This window comes from Ziziphus jujuba, chromosome 6 (assembly GCF_031755915.1).
Source record: "Ziziphus jujuba cultivar Dongzao chromosome 6, ASM3175591v1".
In the NCBI taxonomy this organism is placed as follows: Eukaryota; Viridiplantae; Streptophyta; class Magnoliopsida; order Rosales; family Rhamnaceae; genus Ziziphus; species Ziziphus jujuba.
Genome location: NC_083384.1, coordinates 16,224,925 through 16,250,024, shown reverse-complemented (window position 1 = coordinate 16,250,024; position 25,100 = coordinate 16,224,925). Strand labels below are relative to the sequence as shown.

General features: G+C 31.8%; 2 protein-coding genes across 2 annotated transcripts; both read left to right on the top strand.

Annotated features, from left to right (window-relative positions):
- Window positions 1-266: 266 nt before the first annotated feature.
- On the top strand, window positions 267-7,522 carry LOC107430342 (TMV resistance protein N). The gene is made up of 8 exons (XM_060818048.1): window positions 267-826; window positions 951-1,013; window positions 1,157-2,315; window positions 2,441-2,725; window positions 2,892-3,995; window positions 4,087-4,743; window positions 4,853-6,491; window positions 6,586-7,522. The coding sequence occupies exons 1-7, from the start codon at window positions 330-332 to the stop codon at window positions 5,447-5,449; spliced, it is 4,362 nt and encodes a 1,453-aa protein (XP_060674031.1). The 5' UTR covers window positions 267-329; the 3' UTR covers window positions 5,450-6,491; window positions 6,586-7,522.
- Window positions 7,523-16,635: 9,113 nt separating this feature from the next.
- LOC112493411 (uncharacterized) lies at window positions 16,636-23,774 on the top strand. Its single transcript, XM_060818046.1, has 8 exons — window positions 16,636-17,289; window positions 17,551-18,709; window positions 18,836-19,120; window positions 19,277-20,380; window positions 20,470-21,144; window positions 21,246-21,826; window positions 21,915-22,893; window positions 22,983-23,774. Exons 1-8 carry the CDS (start codon window positions 16,811-16,813, stop codon window positions 23,562-23,564), a joined length of 5,844 nt encoding a protein of 1,947 aa, XP_060674029.1. The 5' UTR covers window positions 16,636-16,810; the 3' UTR covers window positions 23,565-23,774.
- Window positions 23,775-25,100: the final 1,326 nt, after the last annotated feature.

The window sequence follows — 25,100 nt, the reverse complement described above, 5'->3', positions numbered from 1 at the left end:
TTTGTATATTCACAAAAATATGACAAGTTGGATATAAAAAAATAAATAAATGAAACAACTATGCTATATTTTTATCGATGCGATGGAAAGTACTTTAGACTAACTTAATTATCAAAAAAAAAAAAAAAAAAAAAACTTTAAACTAAAATAATATTACTTAGCTTTCCTCTGCATGTATGGCTTTTATATTTAACACCAACTTTGCCTTTCAAAAATATATGAACAAATACAAGTTTTTTTTTTTTTTTTTAGTTTACCAAAAAGAAAATAAGAGTACAAGAGAGTTTTTCCAACGATCAAAAAAGTGAGGTTTCCAATCTAAGGTTTCCATGGCGATGAAAACATCTTCAAGTTTATCTTCACGGTGGAAGTATGATGTGTTTCTCAGTTTCAGAGGCGAAGACACTCGTAAAAGTTTCACAGACCACTTATACAAGTCTTTGAGCGACAAAATAATTTATACATTTAGGGACGATAAGAAGCTTGAAAGAGGAAAGGACGTGGCACCGGAACTTTTGAAAGCAATTGAAGAATCAAGATTTGCAGTTGTCATTTTATCCAAAGACTATGCTTCTTCAACTTGGTGTTTGGTTGAACTTGCAAATATTGTTGAATGTAAGAAAAAACAGGGTCTGATTGTTCTTCCAGTTTTCTATCATGTAGAACCAAAGGATGTAAGAGAACAAACAGGGGAGTTTGGAGAGGCGTTTGCTAAGCATTATAAAACAGATTCGGAGGATGATATGAGGAAGGTGAAGGAATGGAGGGAGGCTTTGACTGAAGTAGCCAGCAACATAGGCGAAAGGCCTTGGCATATCAAAGAAAGGTAATTAATTCTACCCTCTTCCCAATCTGCTTGTTAGCTGCCTTCATATTTTCTGTAAGTAAAATTTAACATATATATAATTAATAATAAAGATATGAAAATGTCAATTTTCTGTTTGTTTTAGGGTCAGTACTACGAATGGGGAGGGGGATTTCAGCCAAACATGGTCAAATCCAGAACCTCACGGGTACTCTTTATGTTACCTATCCTCTTATTGTATTTGATGATTTATTTTTCATTTATAATTTAAATATTTTAATGTGTAATTTATAATTTGTTCATAGTTTAAAAGGTTTAATCTATCTCACACCCTAATTTATGTTTTTCCAGGCCTGAGATAGAAGTTAATGAGGATATTGTTAGAGTTGTTTTGGAAAAATTGAATCTGACATTCTCAACTAGTAACAATGACCTTATTGGAATGGCTTCTCGTCTAGAGAAAATGCATGCTCTGTTGAATATTACCCAAACAAAGATTGTTCTCACAGTAGGGATATGGGGTATGGCAGGGATTGGCAAAACCACCATTGCTGAACAAGTTAAAAAAGAGATTTCTCACAAATTTGATGCTTGTGCTTTCATACCCAGTGTAAAAGAGAAATTTGAAAAAAATGGTATAATCTATTTACAAAATCTTCTCTACAATTACCTGTTGGACCATGAAGGAAATATACAACATGTTGAAATGGGAAGAAATGTTTTGAGGAACAGATTATGGTCTAGAAGGGTGCTTATTATTTTAGATGATGTTGACAAGTTGGAACAAATAGAAGATTTAGTTGGGAGTCCTGAACAACAACATGGTTGGTTAGGTCCTGGGAGTAGAGTCATTGTGACAACTAAAGATAAGCACTTGTTGAAGACATATGGAGAGAATAACATATATGAGGTTGGTAGTCTAAATGATAATGAAGCTCTTCAGCTCTTTTCTAGGAAAGCCTTCAAAAGAAACTACCCTTTAGAAGGTTTTGTGCAGCTGTCTCACAGGTTTGTTGATTATGCTAATCGTCATCCTTTAGCTCTTAAAGTTTTGGGTTCTTTCCTATTTAAGAGTGACATGGATAAATGGAAAGCCACATTAAATAAGTTTAATGAGCTTACGATAAGGAATTCAATAGAAAGCAACAATGGGAAGACCACATCAAAGAAAACTCCTGAACAACAAATATTTCATGTGCTTGAGATAAGTTTTGATGGATTGGATGATGATCAGAAGGAAATATTTTTAGACATAGCATGTTTCTTCAAAGGAGAGAAAGAATATCTTGTCAAAAAGATATTGAAAGCTTGCGGATTTCATCCGATGATCGATATAAAGTTGCTGATTGAGAAATCTCTGATAACCATGATAGGAGGTAAATTATGGATGCATGATTTATTACAACAATTTGGTCAGTACATTGTTTATCGAGAATCTTGTGAGGAGCCTGGTAAACGCAGCAGGATATGGTCTCATCAAGATGCATGTGATGTGCTTGAGAATAATACGGTGAGAAATCTTATAGAAATTTGCTAGTGTAACTATTTGTGTGATTTATACTACTTCATGCATATCTTTACACAATATGCAACAGTACATAAATATTTGTTGAAATACTTTTTTCTTTGTTATAGGGAACAGATGCTGTCAAAGGCATATTCCTTAGTTTTCCTAAGAATGAAGAGCTAAATTTGAGTACAGTACGTGTTGACCCAATTTTACAGATGAAAAACCTAAGATTGTTGAAGTTTCAGAATGTGGTGTTTCCTAAATGTGTTGGATATCTTCCTAATGAGTTACGACTTTTGGAATGGCATGCATATCCTCAGAAATCTATGCCATCAAGTTTTTGTCCAAATAAACTTGTTGAACTCAACATGTCTAACAGCCGCATTGAACAACTTTGGAAGGAAACTACAGTAAGCTATATTATCTTCTTTTTTGTGTTTCTTTTAATAGATTAGTACAATTTAAGTTCATAAATATTGGTGCTTCTTTTATTTTTTTATTTTTTCCCTGACTATTGCTTTGTTTCCACTTATTCTTTCTGTCTTTTTTTTTTTTTTTTTTAAATTTCCTGCTTAGCATGATTTGGAACTGTTAATATCAATCAATCTTAGCCATTGTGTGTACTTGAACCAAATCCCGGACCTCGAAAGGGTTCCCAATCTTGAAAGGCTGATTCTTGAAGGTTGCAAAGGATTATCAGAAGTTCACCCATCAATTGGAGAGCTCAAGAAACTTGTTATACTTAACTTGAAAGGCTGTGAATCACTCAAGCATCTTTCCCAATGCATCAGCTTAGAATCTCTCCAAACTCTCATTCTTTCAGGATGCACAACACTTACTAAGTTTCCTGAGATTGTGGGAAATATGGATTGTTTGTCGCAACTCTATTTGGATGGGACCGCAATTAAAGAGCTGCCAATATCAATTGAGCACTTAAGTGGCCTTATTTTGTTGAATCTAAGAGATTGCAAGAGCCTTTTGAAACTTCCAGATGAACTTTGCAGCTTGACATCTCTGAAAACTCTGGATATATCAGGATGTACACATGTTGAGCATCTTCCAGAAAATATAGGGAGCTTGGAACAATTGGAGACTCTTGACGGAAGTAGAACTGCAATAAGAAAAGCACCATCCTACAAAATACTTCTGAAAAACCTTAAATGCCTTCGTTTTGCCGAATGTTCTGGTGTGGCACATAGATCATGGTGGTCTGCTTTCGGTTGCTGCTTGTTGCCGATGGAAGAACCCATCCATTTCCAGTTACCTAATCCATTGTCTGCTCATTTTATCTCTTTGACATTATTATGTCTGAGGAAATGCAATCTTCCAAATGAAGCAATCCCAAAAGATATCAGTTGTTTGTCATCGCTCAAACTTTTAGATTTGGGTGAAAACAATTTTACGAGGTTACCTGATAGCATTTCTCAACTTTTTAATCTTAGACATCTTTTTTTGAATGAGTGTAAGAAGCTTGAATCCTTGCCAAAACTGCCATTGAGTGTAAAACATGTATATGTACGTGGATGTCCTAAGCTGAAACATTCAAACGATAAAATGACAATTTGGACTTCTGATAGGGGATTCACTCGCATATATTATCAGGACTCAGACAAGGAGGCGGCTATGGATGTATATAAGTTCAGAGAACACGTTGAAACGCTCTACTCCAAAGATCTTGAGGTCGGTCACTGAAAATTTTCTGTATCGTTCTCTATAAACATTTTTCTTTTTTATGTATATTTTTTATCATATTCCTTTTCATATTTGTCAGGACTATTTTTCTGATGAAGAAATGCCATTGAAATTTGCCTTTGCCTGTACAAGAATTCCTGAGTGGTGCAGTCAACAAAATATTGGGGCTTCATCAAGAATCCAACTGCCTTTGGAGGATAATGGTAAAACATGGATGGGATTTGCCATATTTGCTGAATTCCGTTATGAATTAGATTGGAGGTTAGAAAATGCTTATTTTCATTTTGAAACCGATAAAGGAGATCTTGGAAATGAGCATTTTGTCATGGATCGTAGCTGGATTTCAAGCTTTGATTTGTCATATGGAGTTTGCATCTATATTCCGCGAGCAAAATTCGAGAAAGAGTTGAGCAAAGCAAGTCATGTTTCTGCTTCAATTTCAACAGACAAATCACATATAAAGGCAGATATGTGTGGGATGCATTTATTGTTTAACAAGGATGTGCCAGAATTTAGTAAAAACTTAGCTGAAATAGTAAGTAGTGGTATAAATTTTAACGATATTAAAGGAAGAAAAGAAATAAAGGCAACTGAATTTGAAACATCTGATGGGGCCAATATTCAATCCAACCCACATAAACAAGTCAAAGAAGAGAACTGCAAAAGTTCTACTCAGTCAGATTCAGACACTAAGACGAGAAGAGATCTAGAATGGTTGGTTCGAATACTCCTTCGGGTGATCACTCTGTCTCTATTTCTGTTTCTATCTCTGCCTCCAAATATCCAATATCTACATATCTCTATCTGATCACTAATTATTATTTAAACTATTTTGAATTTTACAGCGATGTGATGCACATAACTATGGTTTTGCTTTTCATTTTCCTCTAAAAGCAATTCCAACCTGGTTCTTCCATCACAGTGCAGCTCCCTTTGTAGTTTCTTACCTTCCTATGAACTTATCTGATGAGAAGCCATGGATAGGATTTTGCCTATATGTTCTACTTACTTGGCCTAACAATTTGGATTCACAAACTCCACTAGGCCTTGATTGCGAATTTCAAATCCATGGAGATGGTGGTACAAAGTCAACAAAGTGTACCATCTCCATTAAACATAAACTCGTATTACTGAATACCCCACGAGTTTATGTCAAAGCAATGTCGAATCAATGTCTAGTGGTAAGTGCTTCATTTAGGGTGAGTATTCCTGAAGTGGAGGTTGAAATGTGTGGGATCCGACAAGTAAATGAGCAAGATTTGGAAAATGTAATACAAATGATAACTGACATCGCCTCAAGTAGTCGTGATTTTTGCTATGAAGAACTTGGTAATCCCTCCGGTGCTGTTGAATTTGGTGAGCCTGAAGTGGAGATACCTATCGATTTTGAATATTGTGAAAGGCAAGTTCCCCAATACTTTTATTATGGTATGCATTCATAAATTCATAAATTAATAGTCTTAGTTTTGAGTTTTGACATATAGTTTCTCATTGTATCATAGGGAATCCTTGAAAGAGGCACTATCCAGTACTAACCGCATCTATAGTTTTCCTTTTTCATCAAGGGAAAAAGTAGGACGGCCTTGTATTGAATCTACCTATCAAGTAATTCAAGAAAGCACTAGAAAAGATTCAAGGCCTGTTTTCATCAACTTACAGATAGTGGCAGAGAATGCACTTAAAGTAAATGATTTAATGAAGTGGCGAGAAAGAATTGAGGAGTCACTTAAAAACCTCAGCGGGTTTGATGTTGTTATTGCTCTCATTCTTGAGGGACATGTCATATCTGTTTTGAAGCCTTTTAATCCTTTCTCAAACTACAACTTATGTTTTCCACAGAAGGAAATTCTTGATTTCTTTGAAGGTCATCAGCAGGTTTCTCAGCCAAACATGAAAGTCGAATTACCTCCAAATGTGAATGGTGATAAAAATTGGAGGGGGTTGGCTGTTTGTGTTTCTTTTTCAATACATGAACATCCAACTGCTGTCCTTGATCACAAGAGTTTGGAACTCCCTTTTGGACTAAGGTGCCATTTGAACACTGAAGAATATTCTTTTCATCCTCCAGTGTATATTGCAAACAAAGTCAAATTCACTTGGTTATATATACGAGGATTCATTTGGTTAACCTACATACCAAGTTATGAGTTTGCAGGACACTTGATTGAGCAAAGCTACTTAGACATTCACATCTTCAGTGAGTGCCCTGGTTTGGTTGTTAGGGATCTAAGCGTACGTTTTTTGTACCAGCAAGATGTGGAAGAACTTGCACAGTCAATAGCCAAATGCACGACCTCATTCTTTGACAATTTGGATCCTATTCGGCAAATTATGGCCCATCAACACTGCGAATGCTTTTTCCATTTTTACCGTGGTTGTTCTTTGCACTATTTGGCTGAAATAGCCACTTATTGTGGCTTTGAAAATCAAAACCCATCTCTTGCTGCTAAGACAGAATCCATCTACCCAAGAAAAAGTGGATTGGTTAGAAATTATTAATTATTAGCTTAATTGGTCTCTCTCTTTCATTCTCAATCTCTCCGTTGCTTATCAGAATTTATATTTTGTAATGTTACAGGACTTTGATCGAGGCACGATATATGACTCATTTTTCCCTCCTACTGAAATTCTAGACTGGTTCAGACATCACAATAATGGCTCTTCAGTGACAATTCAGCTACCATCAAATGTATATGATAGCAATTGGCTAGGATTGGCTCTGTGTTCATATTTTTCAGGCCTCCAACATCAAGAAATCCCTCATAATGTCACTTGCCAACTGAAAACTGAGAAGGTTGGTCTAGAAGCTTGGCATGAGTATCAAATAACTAATGAGGAATCGAGGAAGTTAAATACTGGAGAATTCATATGGGTGTCTTTTATACCACGTCTCTGGTTTACAGATCAGTTGAATCTATGCAGTGTCATTGAGGCTTCGTTTGAAAGCGATAAACAAGAGCTATCTGCTTATAAGTGTGGTCTTCGTCTTCTGAACCCAGGTGATGAGGAAGAGTTTAAGAAGACAATAAACCACTGCATGTCCTCATTTTCTGACGGCCTATCAGACTCAAACAGCTTTACTCAAGAAACCTCAACAAGGAAAACTGGAAGAACGACCAAACAACCAGAACGAAAAGATAAAGGTAAAGGAATTCAGCAATAACATCTCTGCCTCTCTCCTTAATCACCATGAGGAAGCTGATCGTTACATATCCAGATATCTCTGATCCCCAGCTCCACTCTCACGTGCCCATTCATTCACCAGTCTGTAATTCTCTGTTTTCATTTAATTATATAATCAAAAGTTGTGCTGTGCTGCTTAATTTTTTGAAGTTGCTTAATTAGGAAGAAAAGAAGCTTGTCAAGTTTTTCTTCAACTCCTTAATTAGTCTGTTGATTGTTTCTTTCCCATCGTGATTAGATGTGAATAGTTGAAAATTTTGAGTCATTCATGCATGATGTAATTTCAACTTCAGATGGCTTCGGCATTTATGTAATATTATAAGATTTCTCGTTTTGCTCCATTTCTCGCTTTACTGTAGAAGCGGGAATGGTTTGTAGAAATATATCACCATAGATAGAGTCGGCTTGAGTAATTCTAGCTGAACTAATTAACCTCCATTTTTGTTTTAGATCAGTTCACCTTGTTGTCCTTATGAAAGGACATATATATATATATTACACATATAGATAGAGAGAGAGAAAGCGAACTGTTCTTGGACAGCAGTGAAATCGATCATGCCTAGAATTAATAAATGGTCAACCAAGAACTAAAGAGAACGTCATCACTACGTTGGTGTTATGAGCAAATATTGCATCGCTAAAACTTATAGTTCAAGTCACATTACTTGCTATGTTGTTTTATAGTTTTCTTCTTTGGCTGACTTGAAGCACATGACGAAGTAAAAAGTTAGCAATTAATTAGCAGAATTCAACTACATTATGATTTTGCTATTTGTTGTCTCCGGTCATCACCACCAGTGCAATCAACTGTTCATGTAACTAGTTGTTAATTGGCTGCATTTTTTTTCTTTTGAGTTTTTTGAACTAAAATTTTAATATCGAAAAATGGACCTGTAGTTTGCAAATAGTCATATCAACGTATGGAATCTATTAGAAAATGACATGGTAAGGTTTCTATTAGGACCGCATTGATTAGACTTAAATTATAATTTTTTGAGTTATATCGAAGCAGAGAATTTAAATATAAGCTCACTAATAAATTTTAAATTTCAACTTTTAAAATAATGTAAATCTAATTTTATATATCATATCATCCTAATTTGAAAATTATTTATGGGATAATATATATTTAAAAAGACTATATATTACTAATGTCAACTTTTTGTACTATTAGGGTGTGTTTGATTGCTAGGATTTATCAAGACAGGACAAGAATATGATTTATCTGATTTTTGGTGAAGTAAGATTTAAATTGGACTAAATGGGACAGATTAGTCCAAAATAGTGTGTGGGAAAAAGCTCGGACATGAGCAAGCCGTGGAAAATTTTTATTTACTATTTAATTTTTAATTTTTTTTCATTTTTTAAATATGTTAAATAAACCAATGAAGTTAAAATAGAAATTCCATTTTGTAATTAAATATTTCCGTAAATTATTAAATGCAGTAATTATGATTTTTAAAATTATTTTTGGTTGGAAACATAAAAAGTGCGAAGTTTCTATAATTATAGTATGATTACCATTTTTTTTTTTTCTTTTGGTTGCGAAAATAAGGGAACTTGTATTAAGAGATTTACAAGTTAGAACTATGACTTAAAAAAATGATTCCACCATGCAGGACCAGATTTTAACCAGGATTCACCATAACTAAGAGAGACAGCATTTTGAGCCAACTGATGTGAACCATTGAGCCAAATTTACGAGTAGCAGGACTAGAGATTTGACGTTGCAGCCTTGTTATATATATCATGTCTTCTAGAACCCAGTTGAGCCCAATGACTTTTTTATTTTTTTTTATTTTTTTATTTGTTTCTGTGGGTGGGAGTATAAACGCCTGATGAAGTGCCACTCTCATTGTATTCCCATTTAAGATCAATAATCTAACAACATTTCCACGCAAAACAATTTTTAAAAAAAACGCAGTGGACATTACCGAATGACAAGGTTTTTATATTCACAACTGATTTTTTTTTTTTTTTTCAATTTTTCGATCAACAACAAATTGAATTTTAATATATATATATATATATATATATATATATTACATATTTACCAATAGAAAAATCTACATAAGTTTCTAAGAAATTTCCTACCAGATGAATAATATATTTTAAAGCAAGCCTTACAAATATGTTAACTAATATTATAGAAACTCTCGTTAGATGTGCTAGAATCCAAAGAACTAGGGGTGGACATGGATTGGATTGGTTCGGTTTTGAACCGAAATACAACCCAATCTATACATATTGGTTTTTCTAATTTACAATCCAAACCAAACCATTGAAGTATTAAATCCAAACCAAACCAAACCATTTATGATCGGTTTGGTTTGGATTGGTTGATTGGTTTGAAACTTACTAATTTATAAATATATAATACAAATAAAAAATTTTTCAAATATAAAATATAAATAATAAATTATAATTATCCAAACATAAAATACAATTAGAATAATACAACATAGTCTACAATGGAAAATAAAGAAGAAAATGTAGCAAATGATACACATCATGCACTTATTAAATAACAAACATTAATGTCATCATCTTACTCCTATAAAATCAAATTAAAATTGTTAGAACAAATAATGTAAAATAATACATTCGTCAAAATTCATTCACTCAAGAATCAATGCATAATTCCTTTTTTTTTTTTTTAACTTTAAAACTTTGGTAAATCATAAGTCAATCAACGTTGACAGGTTCACTAATTTTAGTTGATTCTGTAAGCTCTACAAAGATCAAAACAATAAAATTAGTAATAAATTATATTTAAACATTTATATATATATATATATAAGTAACAATTGGATACAATATATGTAGATATATATATATATATATGATGGGGATGTAAAAAAATATATATATATTATAGTGATGGTGATGGACTGGTGGTGGGCGGCAACAAAGGTAAATGTTTAGTTTAGCATTACAACTTATAATTTGATTTAGGATTTGGGATATGAGGATGTAAAAAAAAATATATATATATATATATATATATATATATTAAAAATCAATATATAAAAATGGAAAAAAAATTAAAAACTAATATATAAAAATGAAAAAAATATTCTAAAATTAATATATAAAAATGAAAAAAATAAAAAATATATAATTTTTTAGTTATATAATATATTATTTGGATTGGATTGGATTTATATTTCCAATCCATAACCAATCCAATCCATATAATTTATAATATTTTGAACCCAATCCAATCCAATTGATATAAAAATCCAATCCAAACAGTTAAAAATGGATTGGATTGGGCGGATTGAACGGGTTGGATTGGATTTTGCCCACCCCTACAAAGAACTAAAGGATCTGATTGGCGGCCGTGTTTTTTATAATTTATTCAAAATATTATTTTTAAAATAGAGAAAAAAAATAGTTTTTTACTATTTTTGAAAAATAGGGGACATTTGGTAATCTAAAATCTTGAGTCTGCGTTGACAGGTTCACTAATTTTAGTTGATTCTATAAGCTCTACAAAGATCAAAACAATAAAATTAGTAATAAATTATATTTAAACATTTATATATATATATATATATATATATATATATAAGTAACAATTGGATACAATATATGTAGATATATATATATATATATATGATGGGGATGTAAAAAAATATATATATATTATAGTGATGGTGATGGACTGGTGGTGGGCGGCAACAAAGGTAAATGTTTAGTTTAGCGTTACAACTTATAATTTGATTTAGGATTTGGGATATGAGGATGTAAAAAAAAAAAAATATATATATATATATATATATATTAAAAATCAATATATAAAAATGGAAAAAAAATTAAAAACTAATATATAAAAATGAAAAAAATATTCTAAAATTAATATATAAAAATGAAAAAAATAAAAAATATATAATTTTTTAGTTATATAATATATTATTTGGATTGGATTGGATTTATATTTCCAATCCATAACCAATCCAATCCATACAATTTATAATATTTTGAACCCAATCCAATCCAACTGATATAAAAATCCAATCCAAACAGTTAAAAATGGATTGGATTGGGCGGATTGAACGGGTTGGATTGGATTTTGCCCACCCCTACAAAGAACTAAAGGATCTGATTGGCGGCCGTGTTTTTTATAATTTATTCAAAACATTATTTTTAAAATAGAGAAAAAAAAATAGTTTTTTACTATTTTTGAAAAATAGGGGACATTTGGTAATCTAAAATCTTGAGTCTGTTATAGTATTTTTCAATGCTTAGCTTGTTTAGACGGTCTCGAATATCTGACCCATTTGAACGGTTTCATATTTTGGATCTGTTTAGATGGTCTCAAGCCCCAGGTACATTTAGATAGTTCCTAGACATCGGGGTCCATTTGGGTATTTCCAATCTCAGCATCATTCAGGCAATTCCATGCCTTAACTCCATTCGGATGATCTTAGACTTTAATCTTGTTGAGTGATACAAAATTGGTGGTTTGAATAATTTTTTACTACGTTAAATTGATTCTTAAAAGAAAAAAAACAACAAAATGTTATTTCCTAAATTTTTGTTTTTTCATTGTTTTTGTTTTCAAAACTGTTAAGAAAAAATAACAATCAAATATTTTTATACACGTTTTAAAATCTGCTTGTCAAACAGGCTCAGTTTTTCCACTTCTCAAACACATAAATAATTAACAATTGATAAGTTCATGTAATTAGTGGTGTGCCAAAAAAAAAAAAAAAAAACTAATTCATTGCCTAATGTAATCCAATCCAATTTGTTTGGATTGATTATTTGACAATAATTACATTGGATTGATTTTAAAAACTTAGAACCAATAATTAGATCGATACCGGATCAATTTCAAGAGATAAAAACCGATTCAAACTAAACTAATTTAAAATATCAATAATTAGCTATATATTTAAAAAACAATTATTAAATTGTTGTTGTTTTTGTTTTTATTTAATATTTATATTGATTGCCATTATTTAGTTAAAAAATTAGTTGTTATTGATATATTATTTTAATTAATTTTTTTTATTTATTATTTTCTAAAAATAAAAATTTTTATTTTTTGAAAATGCTAAAAACTTTTAATAAAAAATTAATTATTTTTACATTATTAAAAAATCAAACTTTAAAGTTTGAACGATCTAAAATCTAAAATTAAGGACCTGATTTTTGTTTGATACAGTTAATACATGAGAAACTGTTGACTAATTTAATAATTAACTTTTCTTCCATGAGCTGATCAATTTAGACCCCTGGCAGAAAGTATATAGTTTCAGACTGGCAAAGGAAATAAACAATTTCAATTACCAGATTAAGAACACTTTTATTACCAAAAAAAAAAAAGACCAGGGTCTTCTACAAATAATATATAATATAACGTAGCTATTATTATAGTACGGAAAAGACAGTTTTTTTTTTCTAATTATAATATTAATTTGTTTTCTAGGCCAAATCAATGCCTTTCTTGATCATGATAGGCGTAATTTCGTCGTATTCCCATTTGAGAGTCAATGGTCGGACAAGATTTCCACCGGGAAAAATAAATAAATAAATAAATATGCTGTGGAGGAAATCACAGGTATTTTATATTGACTAAGTATGACCAATTACTTCAGCCAAAAAAAAAGTTTTTTTTTTTTTTTTGGTTTGTCATGACAAGTTGTGAACTTTAAGACTTACCATTCCTTAGAATCATTTCCACACTCAACGCAATTTGCCATTCTCAAAAAAATAAATAAAAAAAAAAACAATTAATAGGCTAACCTAATCTAATTTAATTTATTTAAATTAATTATTTTATAATAATTGAAATGGATTGGTTTTAAAAATTTATAATTGATAATTTGTTGATCGATTTCAAGAGGTAAAAATCGATTCAAATTGAACCGATTTAAAGTATCAATAGTTAAGTATCTATGTAAAAAATAATTATTAAATTGTGTTTTTTCTTCTGATATTTATATTGATTTGTATTAATTTAGTTAAAAAAACTTATCATTGATATATTAATTTAAATAATTTTGTTTTATTTATCTTATTTTAAAATAAATATTTTTATTTTTTAAAATGTTAAAATTTTTTAATAAAAAATTGATTATTTTACATTATTAAGAAATGATAAAAATTCAAAGTTTCAACCGCCCAAAATCTAAAAGTAAGGACCTGATTTTTGTTTTTATAACAATTAGTACATGACAAACTGTTGATTAATTTAATATAATTAACTTTTCTTCCATAAGCCGATCAATTTAGGCCCCTGGAACAAAGTAGATCGTTTCAGAATGGCCAAAAGGAAATAAACAATTTCAATAAACGGCAAAGAAGAAAAAGAAAAAAAGAAAAAAGACCAAGGTCTTGTACAAATAAGATATAATATAACGTAGAAGGGGTGGGAAAAAGACAGTTTATTTCTAATTATAATATTAATTTGTTTTCTAGGCTTAATCAATGACTTTTTCTTGATCATGATAGGCGTAGTCAAATTACCCACTTCTATGAAAATATTATGTAAATTACTTTTTTTTCTTCTCTTTTTTCTGTCATGATCAGTTGTGAACTTTAGACTTATTATTCCTTAATCCTTAGAATCATTTGCACACTCAATACAGCAATTTGCCATTCTCAACAAGAAAGGAGTGACCGAGTAAGGTTTCCATGGCGACCATAACATCTTCACCAACAAAAATTTGAGTTTTTTCTTCAGCTTCTCAATTAGTCTGTTGATTATTTATTTCTCATCGTGATTAGATGTGAACAGTTGAAAATTTTGAGTCATTCTTCAACGTGTCATCATTATCGGTTCGATCGACTGTTGATGTTAATTAATCGTTAATTAGCTGTACTTTTTTCTCTTGAGTTTTTTAAACTAAAATTTTAATATCAAAAAATAAATCTGAAAAGTAAATATGTAATATATAAATTATCATATCAACGTATGAAATCTATTAAAAATATATATATATGGTAAGGTTTTTATTAGGACCACGTTGATTAAATTTAAATTATAAATTTTTGAATTGCTTTTAAACAGAAATTTAAAATAAAAACTTATTAATAAATTTAAAATTTCAACTTTTAAAACAATATAAATCTAATTATATATATCATATCATTTTATTTTGATCGTTTAAGGCGTGAAAGGATAAAGCCTAGGCATCAAAACTTCTATTTATTATTTAAAATTTAGAATTTTTTATATATTTTTTAACTATTAATTAAATAAACAAAGTTAAAATAGAAAAAAAAATAATTAAATACTCCCATAAATTATTAAATGTAGTAATTATGATTTTGAAATTTATTTTTCGTTGGAAACATATAAAGTGCGAGGTTTCCATAAGTATAGTACAGCATCATCTTCCTTATTATTATTATTATTTTTTTTTTCTTCTTTTGCGAAAATAAGGGAACGTGTATAAGAGATTTCAAAGTTAGAACTAATAGCTGAATAAATGATCCAACTTTGTAAGACAAGATTTTAACCAGGATTCACCATAACCAACAGAGACAGCATGTTGGGCCAACTGATGTGATCCATTGAAACAAATTTAGGAGTTCACGATTTGATTACACTTGATTTGGCAGGACTAAAGATTTGACGTTGCAGCCTTGTTATCTATCTTTTTTTTTTTTTTTTTTTTTTTTTTTTTTTTTTAAATTTTAATTTTTCTATATATATGTATATATTTTTGGGGGTGGAGTATAAGCGCCACTTTCATTGTATTCCCATTTAAGACCAATAATCTAACAAAATTTCCCGCCCAAAACAATTTAAAAAAACGCAGTGGACATTGCGGAATGATAAGGTTTTCATATTCACAACCGATTTTTTTTTTTTTTTTTAAATTTTTCGATCAACAACAACAACAGCAAATTGAATTTTAATGCATCTATGTATGTGTATATATATATATATATATATATTACATATGTGCTGGTAGGAAAATACCACATAAGTTTCTAAGAAATTTCAACCACGCATATAATATATTTTAAAGCAAGTCTTTCAAGTGCGTTAACTAATATTATAAAATGACTTATTAGACTTGCTAGAACCCAAAGAACTAAAGGGTCCGTTAGGTGGCCATGTTTTCTATAATCTATTTAAAACATTATTTTTAAAATAAAGGTCGTATAATAATCTAAAATCTCGAGCTTGTTATAATATTTTTTATATTTTTGGGTGCTTAGCTTGTTTGGGTTGTCTTGAATATTGGATCCATTTAAGCGGTTTTATATGTTGGGTCCGTTTAGATATCCCAGGCCCCGGGTCCTTTTAAATACTTCCTGTATATTGAGGTCCATTTGGGTATTTTTCGGCCTCTTTCAAGAAATCCCATGCCTTCACCCTATTCGAATGATCTCAAGCTTTAATGTTATTGAGTTATATAAAAATGTTAGTTTGGATGATCTTTTACTACGTTAAAATTGATTTTTTAAAAGAGAAAAACAACAAAATGTTCTTAATTTTCGTTTTTTTATTATTTTTATTTTCAAAACTTTTATCAGAAAACAATGGTTATGTGTATGATAAGTATTCTAAATTCTGCTTGTCAAATAAGCTTAGTTTTTCCACTTTTCAAACACATAAACAATTAACAATTGGTAACTTCCTGCAATTAGTGGTGTGCAAAAAAATCAATTAGTCAGCTAATCTATTTCAAAAGACAAAAACCGATTCAAACTAAATTGATTTAAAATATCAATAACTAACTGTGTATTTAAAAAGTAATTATTAAATTGTTGCTGTTTTTGTTTTTATTTGATATTTATATTGATTTGCATTATTCAGTTAAAAAAAATTATTTTTCATTGATATATTATTTTAATTAATTTTGTTTATTTATCTTATTCTAAAAATAGATATTTTTATTTTTTAAAAATGCTAAAAAAATTTAATGAAAAATTTAAATTATTAAAAAAGAAAACCAAAATTAAAAGTTTCAACTACCTAAAATCTATAATTAAAGACCTGATTTTGGTTTAGCACAATTAGTACATGACAAACTATTGATTAGTTTAATAATTAATTTTTCTTCCATGAGCTGATCAATTTAGACCCCCGCCACAAAGTATATCGTTTCAGACAGGCCGAAAGGAAATAAACAATTTCAATTAACAGACCAAAGAAGACTTGGATTACCCCAAAAAAAAGAAAAAGAAAAAAAAGACCAAGGTCCTGTATAAAAAATATATAATATAATGTGGCTATTAATTATACTGAAGAGTGGGGAAAGAGAGAGTTTTTTTTTTCTTTCTAATTATAATATTAATTTGTTTTCTAGGCTTAATCAATGTCATTTTCTTGATCTTGACAGGTGTAATTTCATCGTATTCCCATTTGTGAGTCAATGATCTGACAACATTTCCACCGGAAAAAAAAAAAAAAATTGAAAATGCTGTGCATGCAATCGCAGGTATTTTATATTGATTAAGTATGACCAATTAATTGGACATAACTCACCCATTTCTATGAAAATATTACGTAAATTACTTTTTTTTTTCTTGTCTTTTTTTTGTCATAACCAGTTGTGAACTTTTATTCCTTAAACCTTCCTTTGAATCATTTCCACACACAATACAGCAATTAGCAAATCTCAACAACGGAGCAGTAACTGAGTAAGGTTTGCATGGCGACCAAAACATCTCAACCGAAAAAGTATGATGTGTTTCTGAGTTTCAGAGGTGAAGACACTCGCCTGAATTTCACAGACCATTTATACAAGGCTTTGAGTGACAACCGAATTTTTACCTTCCGGGATGATAAGAAACTTGGAAGGGGAAAGGACGTGGGACCGGAACTTTTGAAAGCGATTGAAGACTCAACATTTGCAATCGTAGTATTTTCCGTGGACTATGCTTCTTCAACTTGGTGTTTGATTGAGCTTGCGAAGATTGTTGAATGTAAGAAAAAGCTGGGTCTGATTGTTCTTCCAGTTTTCTATCATGTAGAAATAGATGACGTCAAGGAACAAACAGGGAAGTTTGGAGAGGCCTTTGCTAAGCATTACAAAACAGATTCGGAAGATGAAATCAGGAAGGTGAACCAGTGGAGGGAGGCTTTGACTGAAGTGGCCATCAGCATGAATAGATGGCATATCAAAGAAAGGTAATTAATTCCACTCTTCCAAATTTGCTTTTCAGCCTTTATTTCATTTATTTATTTATTTTTTTTTTGTAAGTAATTGCAGGTATGAAAATGTCAATTTTTGTTATTTGATTCAGGGCAAGTATTCAATGTTAAGTATCCTCTTATTTTAGTTTTAAGTATTTTATTTTTCATTTATACAGTTTAATGAGTAATTTATAAATATTATTAATTTAAAGGGTTTAATCTATTTCTTTTGCACGACAATTTCTATTTTTCCAGGAGTGAGACAAAAGCTAGCGAGGAAATTGTCGAAGTGGTTCTAAAAGAATTGAATCTGACATTCTCAACCAGTAACAATGACCTTGTTGGAATGGCTTCTCGCATGGAGAAAGTACATGCCCTGTTGAATATTACCCAGTTGGAGGTTGTTCTCACATTAGGGATATGGGGTATGGCAGGAATTGGCAAAACCACCATTGCTGAGCATGTTAAAACAGAGATTTCTGACAAATTTGATGCTTGTGCTTTCATAACCAATGTAAGAGAGGAATTTGAAAAAAATGGCATAATCCATTTACAAAATACCCTCTACAAATACTTGTTGAACCATGAAGCAAACATACAGCATGTTGAAATGGGAAGAAATGTTTTGAGGAACAGATTATGGTCTAGAAGGGTGCTTATTATTTTAGATGATGTTGACAAGTTGGAACAAATAGAAGATTTAGTTGGGAGTGCTGAACAACAACATGGTTGGTTAGGTCCAGGGAGTAGAGTCATTGTGACTACTAGAAATAAGCACTTGTTGAAGACATATGGAGAGAATAACATACATGAGGTTAATAGTCTATCTGATAATGAAGCTCTTCAGCTCTTTTCTAGGAAAGCCTTCAAGAGAAATCGCCCTTTTGATGATTTTGTAAATCTGTCTCACAACTTTGTCAAATATGCTGATGGTAAACCTTTAGCTCTTAAAGTGTTGGGTTCATTCTTATTTGGGAGTGACATGGATAAATGGAAAGCCACATTAAATAAGTTTAATGAGCTTCAGGTAAGGAATTCAATGGAAAGCAACAATGGGAAAGCCACATCAAAGAAAAATCCTGAGCAAAGAATTTTTCATGTGCTTCAGATAAGTTTCGATGGATTGGATGATGATCAGAAGGAAATATTCTTAGACATAGCATGTTTCTTCAAGGGAAAGGAAGAATATCTTGTAAAAAAGATATTACAAGGTTGTGGACTTCATCCGACAATCGATATAAGATTGCTAATTGAGAAATCGCTGATAATTATGATGGGAAATAAATTATGGATGCATGATTTATTACAACAATTCGGTCAGTACATTGTTCGTCAACAATGCCCTGAGGAGCCGGGTAAGCGCAGCAGGATATGGTTTCATGAGGATGCACATAATGTGCTTGAGAAAAATACGGTGAGAAATCTAATTGAATTTTTTTCAATATTACTATTTGTATCATTTATATTACTTCATGCATATCTTATCCGCCGTCCATCTCAGTATATAATGTTTGTTGAAAAACGTTGTTCATTGTTATAGGGAACAGAAGCTGTCAAAGGCATATTCCTTAATTTGCCTAAGAACGTAGAGCTAAACTTGAGTACTGTACGTGTTGATCCAATCTTACAGATGAAAAACCTAAGATTGTTGAAATTCCCAAACGTACACTTTCCTAAATGTGTTGGATATCTTCCTAAAGAGTTACGACTTTTGGAGTGGCATGGATATCCCCAAAAATCTATGCCATTAAGCTTTTGTCCAAATAAACTTGTTGAACTCAACATGTCTAGCAGCCACATTGAAAGACTATGGAAGGAAACTACAGTAAGATTATATACTTTTTCATGCTTCTTTGAATAAACTAGTACAATTTACGTTTATTTAGTTCTTATTTGTTTATTTTTTTTACTTGCCATTTATGTGTTCCTCTTATTCTATTTTTCTTTTCTTTTCTTTTCTTTTATATTCCTTTCTGCGTAGCATGATTTGGAAATGTTAATCTCAATCAATCTTACCAAGTGCCTCCACTTGAGCCAAATCCCGAACCTCAAAAGAGCATCCAATCTTGAAAAGCTGATTCTTGAAGATTGTATAGGATTATCAAAAGTTCATCCATCAATTGGGGAACTCAAACAACTTGTTTTACTAAATTTGAAAGGCTGTGAATCTCTCAAGAGCCTTCCGCAAGGTATCAACTTAGAATCTCTTGAAACTTTTATTCTTTCAGGATGCAAAAAACTTACAAAGTTTCCAGAGATTGTGGGAAATATGGATCGTTTGTCAGAACTTTATTTGGATGGGACCGCTATTAAAGAGCTGCCAATATCAATTGAGCACTTAAGTGGCCTTATTTTGTTGAATCTAAGAGATTGCAAGAGCATTTTGAAACTTCCAAATGAACTTTGCCGCTTGACATCTCTGAAAAATCTGGATATATCAGGATGTTCACTTGTTGAGCAACTTCCAGAAAACATAGGGCACTTGGAACAATTGGAGAATCTTAGTGCAGGTAGAACTGCAATTAGAAAAGTACCACCTTCCTTTGTACTTCTGAAAAAACTTAAAGCCCTATGTTTTTGTGAATGTGGAGGTGTGGCATATACATCATGCTGGTCTGTTCTCAGTTGTTGTTTGTTGCCTAGGGATGAATCCATCCATTTCCAGTTACCTAATTCGTTGTTTTCTCATTTAATCTCTTTGAGATCATTATGTCTAAGAAAATGCAATCTACGAGAGAATGCAATCCCTGAAGATATTGGTTGTTTGTCATCACTCAAGCTCTTAGATTTGAGTGAAAACAGTTTTGCAAGCTTACCTGAAAGCATCTCTCAACTTTTTAATCTTAGGAATCTTCATCTGAATGGGTGTGAGCGGCTTGAATCATTGCCAAAGCTTCCATTGAGTGTAAAACATGTATTTGCACATGGATGTCCTATATTGAAAAATTCAAACAGTCAAATATCAATATGGACCTCTGATAGGGGATTGACTGTAATACATTATGATACCCCAGATGAGGATGCTTCTGCAGATTTACCTTTTTTTGGTGAACATAATGAAATGATTTTTTCCAAACAGCTTGAGGTTCGTTACTAAAATTTTTTTGTTTCTTTCTTTTCGAATATCTTCTATTTATTTTAATTTTCATTATAATCTTTTTTCATATTGGTCAGGACAATATTTACAATGGGGAAATTCCACTGAAATATGACTTTATCTGTACAAGAATTCCTGAGTGGTGCAGTCAAAAAAATAATAGGTCTTCAATAAGAATCCAAATACCTCTTGAGGATAATGGTAAAACGTGGATTGGATTTGCCATATTTACCGTATTTATAATTCAGGAAGGTGGCATCCTTAATGAAAATGGGAAGCTCGAAAATGCTTATTTTAGTTTTGAAACCGATAAAGCAGATCTTGGAAATGAGCAGTTTGTCCTGGATCATAGCCGGATTACGAGGACTGGATCATATGGAGTTTGTATCTATGTTCCACAAGCTAAATTCGCTGAACAGTTGAACAAAGCAAGTCATGTTGCAGCTTCAATTTCAACCGAAAATTCACATATAATGGCAGATAAGTGTGGGATACATATAGCGTTTAACAAAGATGTGCCAGACTTTAGCAGAAGATTAAGTCAAATAATAAGTGAAAGTATGATGTTCAAATATAAATGTGGAAGAAAACGAATAAAGGCAACTAAATTTGAAACATCTAAGTGTGACGAAGAAATTCAATCCAATCAGCATAAACAAATCAAACGAGAAAGCTACAGAAGTAGTACTGAGTCTGATTCAGCCAGGAAGACGAGAAGACATCTAGAATGGTTGGTTCCAATACTTATTCAGGTGATCACGTCTGTTTCTAACTCTGCGTCTGTCTCTGGCTGTCTAATGTATTTATATCTCTTTATGATCACTAACTATTTTAACTGTTTTGCACTTGACAGAGGTGCTATGCACACAACTATGGATTTGCTTTCAATTTTCATCTGAAAGCAATTCCGACCTGGTTCTTCCATCACAGCGTGGCTCCTTTCACAGTTTGTTACCTTCCTATGAACTTATTCGATGAGAAGCCATGGGTAGGATTTTGTCTTTATGTTCTACTTACTTGGCCTAACGATTCTTTGGATTTAGAAACTCCATCTGAGCTTGATTTTGAATTTCAAGCCCATGGAGATGGTGGTGAAATATCTCGAATAAATTATACCATTTCCATTAAACATAAACTTCTATTGTTGAATATTCCACGAGTTTATTTCAAGTTCATTCCGAATCAATGTCGAGCAGTAAGTGCTATGTTTAGGACGAAGATCCAAAATTTGGAGATCGAAATGTGCGGCATCCGACTAGTAAGTGAGCAAGATTTGAAAACTGTAGTTCAAATGATAGCTGACATCACGTTAAGTAGTTATCCCCATCATTTTTGCTATGAAGAATTTGGAAAATTTCCGGAAGATTCCTCTAGTGCTGTTGAATTTACTGTGCCCAAAGTAGAGATACCTATCGATTTTGACTATTATGAAAGGCAAGTTCCCTACAGATACTTTTTTTAATGATATCCATTCATAGACTAGTTCTTTTAGTTTTGACATACATTTTTCATTGTGTCGTAGGGATTCTTTGAAAGAGTTTCTGTCAAGTACTAAACGAATCTGTCACTTTTCTTTTACATCAAAGGAAAAAGTGGAACGGCCTCATTTTGAATCTTCCTATCAAATAATTCCAGCATGCACCCCAAAAGATTCAAGTCCTGTTTTCATCAACTTACAGATTGTGGCAGAGAATGCCCTTAAAGTATGTGATCCAATAAAGTGGCAAAAAGGTATTGAGGAAACTCTTAAACGACTCATCGGGTTTGATGTTGTCATCACTCTCATTCTCCAAGGACATATCATATCTGTTTTCAAACCTTTTAATCCTTTCTCAAATTACAACTTATGTTTCCCACGAAAGGAAATTCTGGATTGGTTTGAAGGTTATAAGGTTAGAAAGCGGAACATGGATATCACATTGCCTCCAAATCTGAGTGCAGATCATAATTGGAGGGGGATAGCCGTATGTGTTTCTTTTTCAGTTCATGAGCATCCAACTGCCATTCGTGATTATAAGATTTTACAACATGCTTTTGGACTAAGATGCCATTTGAATACAGAAGAATATTGCTTTCATCCCCCCATGTTTCACACCAATAAGTTCAAATTCATTTGGTTACATATACGGGGATTCATTTGGTTAACCTACATACCAAGTTATGAGTTTGCAGGCCACTTGAATGGGCAAAGCATTTTAGAGATTAACATTTTTAATGAGTGTCCTGGTGTGGCTATAACGAATCTAGGTGCACGTTTTTTGTACCAGCAAGATGTGGAAGAACTTACACAATCTATAGCCAAATGCAGGAGCTCAATCTTTGACAATTTGGATCCCATTCGTCAAACTATGGCTCATCAACACTGTGAATGCTATTTTCACTTCGACCATGATTGTTCTTTGCACTATTTGGCTGGTATTGCCGCATATTGTGGCTTTGAAAATGAAAACCCATCTCTTGCAGCTAAAACAGAATCCATTTACCCAAGAAAAACTGGAGTGGTAAGAAATTATTAATTAATAGCTAATTGATCTCTCTTTCCATTCTCAATCTCTCTGTCGCTTCAGAATTTATATTTTGTATTGCACAGGACTTTGATCGCGGCATGATATATGACTCATGTTTCCCACCTACTGAAATTCTAGACTGGTTCAGACTTCACAGTACTGGCTCTTCATTGACAATTCAGCTGCCACCAAGTCTATATGGTGATGGTAATTGGATAGGATTAGCTCTGTGTGCATATTTTTCAGACCTCCAACATCAAGAAATTCCTCATAGGCTTACTTGCCAAATGAAAACTGAGAAGGTTGGTCTAGAATCTCAGCATGAGTTCCAAATAACCAATGAGGAATTGAAGAAGCTAAATAGTGGAGAATTCATATGGATGTCCTATATACCACGTCGCTGGTTTTCAGATCGGTTGAAGCACTGCAGTCTTATTGAGGCTTCGTTTGAAAGTGATAGACAAAAGCTATCTGCTTATAAGTGTGGTGCGCGTCTTCTATACCAGCATGATGAAGAAGAGTTTAAGCAGACAATAAACCACTGCATGGCCTCATTTTCTGACAGTATATCAGACAGGTTTACTCAACAAGCCTCAACGAGAAAAACTGGAAGGACTTTGAAACAAACAGAAGCAGAAGATAAAGGTAAACGTACTCAGCAATAACCTCTCTGCGCCTTCTCCTTAATTAGCATCGGACAGCTAATCATTACGTGTTCAGAATTCTCTCATCTCCAGCTCCACTCTCATAGTCTCGTTCGTGTAATTCTCTGTTTGCATTTGATTATACATTAATCAAAAGTTGTGTTGCTTAAATGTTTTTGAGTGTTTATTATTAGGAAATGAGATAATTAAGGCTTGTCAAATTTATTGGCTGATCAGTACGCCTACTGCTCCATATCTTGTCTGTTGATTTCTTTCTCTTTTATTGTGGTATGATGTGAAAATGTGACAACTTCTCATGCATGGTGTAATTTCAACTTAGGATGCCGTTGACATTTATCTTATATTACTGGAGTTTCTGGTTCTGGTCCATTTTTTTCTTGTTTTACTACCATATAAGCAGGTTTTTTTGGTCTGTAGATTATTAAGTAAATCTAGCTGAACTAATTAACCTCCGTTTGAGTTCTAAATTAAGTCACTTAGTTGATCCTATGAAAGGATGTATGCGTACAGTTTTGCAGCGGTGAACTTGTACGCTCACCTTATAATGCGCGCCTCACATGTTGCCATGTATGTGGGACTTAAAAAGAGAAAACGAGATCTCATTGACTTGTTTTTTTTTTTTTTTTTTTTTTTTTTTTTTTTTGTGGTTGGTCAACGTTACAAGTTATTAACATTGAGAGAAGGAGATTAAATCCAAGTCAAGGTTGGAATCTTGGACCTATAGCTTTCACTGATGGGCAAACGTAGGAATAGGTCATTGCCTGACTAGAGCAAATTAACAATAAACTGTTCTGTGACAGAAGTGAACTAATGTGTAGAATTGCAGAAATTGTCAACCAAGTAACAAAAGAGATTTGTCACTGCTTTGGTCTTTGGTTTTTGAGCTAATATTGCATCACTGAACTTATAGTTCAAGTCATATTTATTTGCTACCTTTGTTTTATACCTTTTTGTTTGTAATTATATAATCAGACTGCTGATGTTACTATAATTGTGAATAGACTGAATCTTTTTTTTTAATCTTTTTTTTTTAACTTTTTTAAAATTAAAAATTTAATATGGAAAAGTGAATTTACCAAAAATGAATTATAGCTTTCAAATTGCTAAATAAACATATGGGACCTATTATCCTTCAGGAATAGTCTGGTGGCAATGCTCATTTCTTCCATATGTGAATCAATGATAAATTAAATTAAATTAATTTTTTTAGTTAAAAAAAAAAAAAAAAAAAAACCAACAACAACAACAACATACATACGGGACCTATTAGAAATGATCATGATAAGGTTAATTTCTATCAGAAGCCATTGATAAACCACTAGTCTTTGGATTGCTTCAAAACAAAGAGTTAAATATAAGTTACCCTAATCCTTTTAAATTTCAACCTCTAAAGCAATAGAATTAAGATAAAAAATTATAAATCAAATTGGTCCTAGTTTGAGAATTATATGTGTATAGGATATATAGAAAGATTGTATATTTTGTTTGTTTTATTTATTATTTATTATGAAAAATTCTCCTATCATGACGTTATGA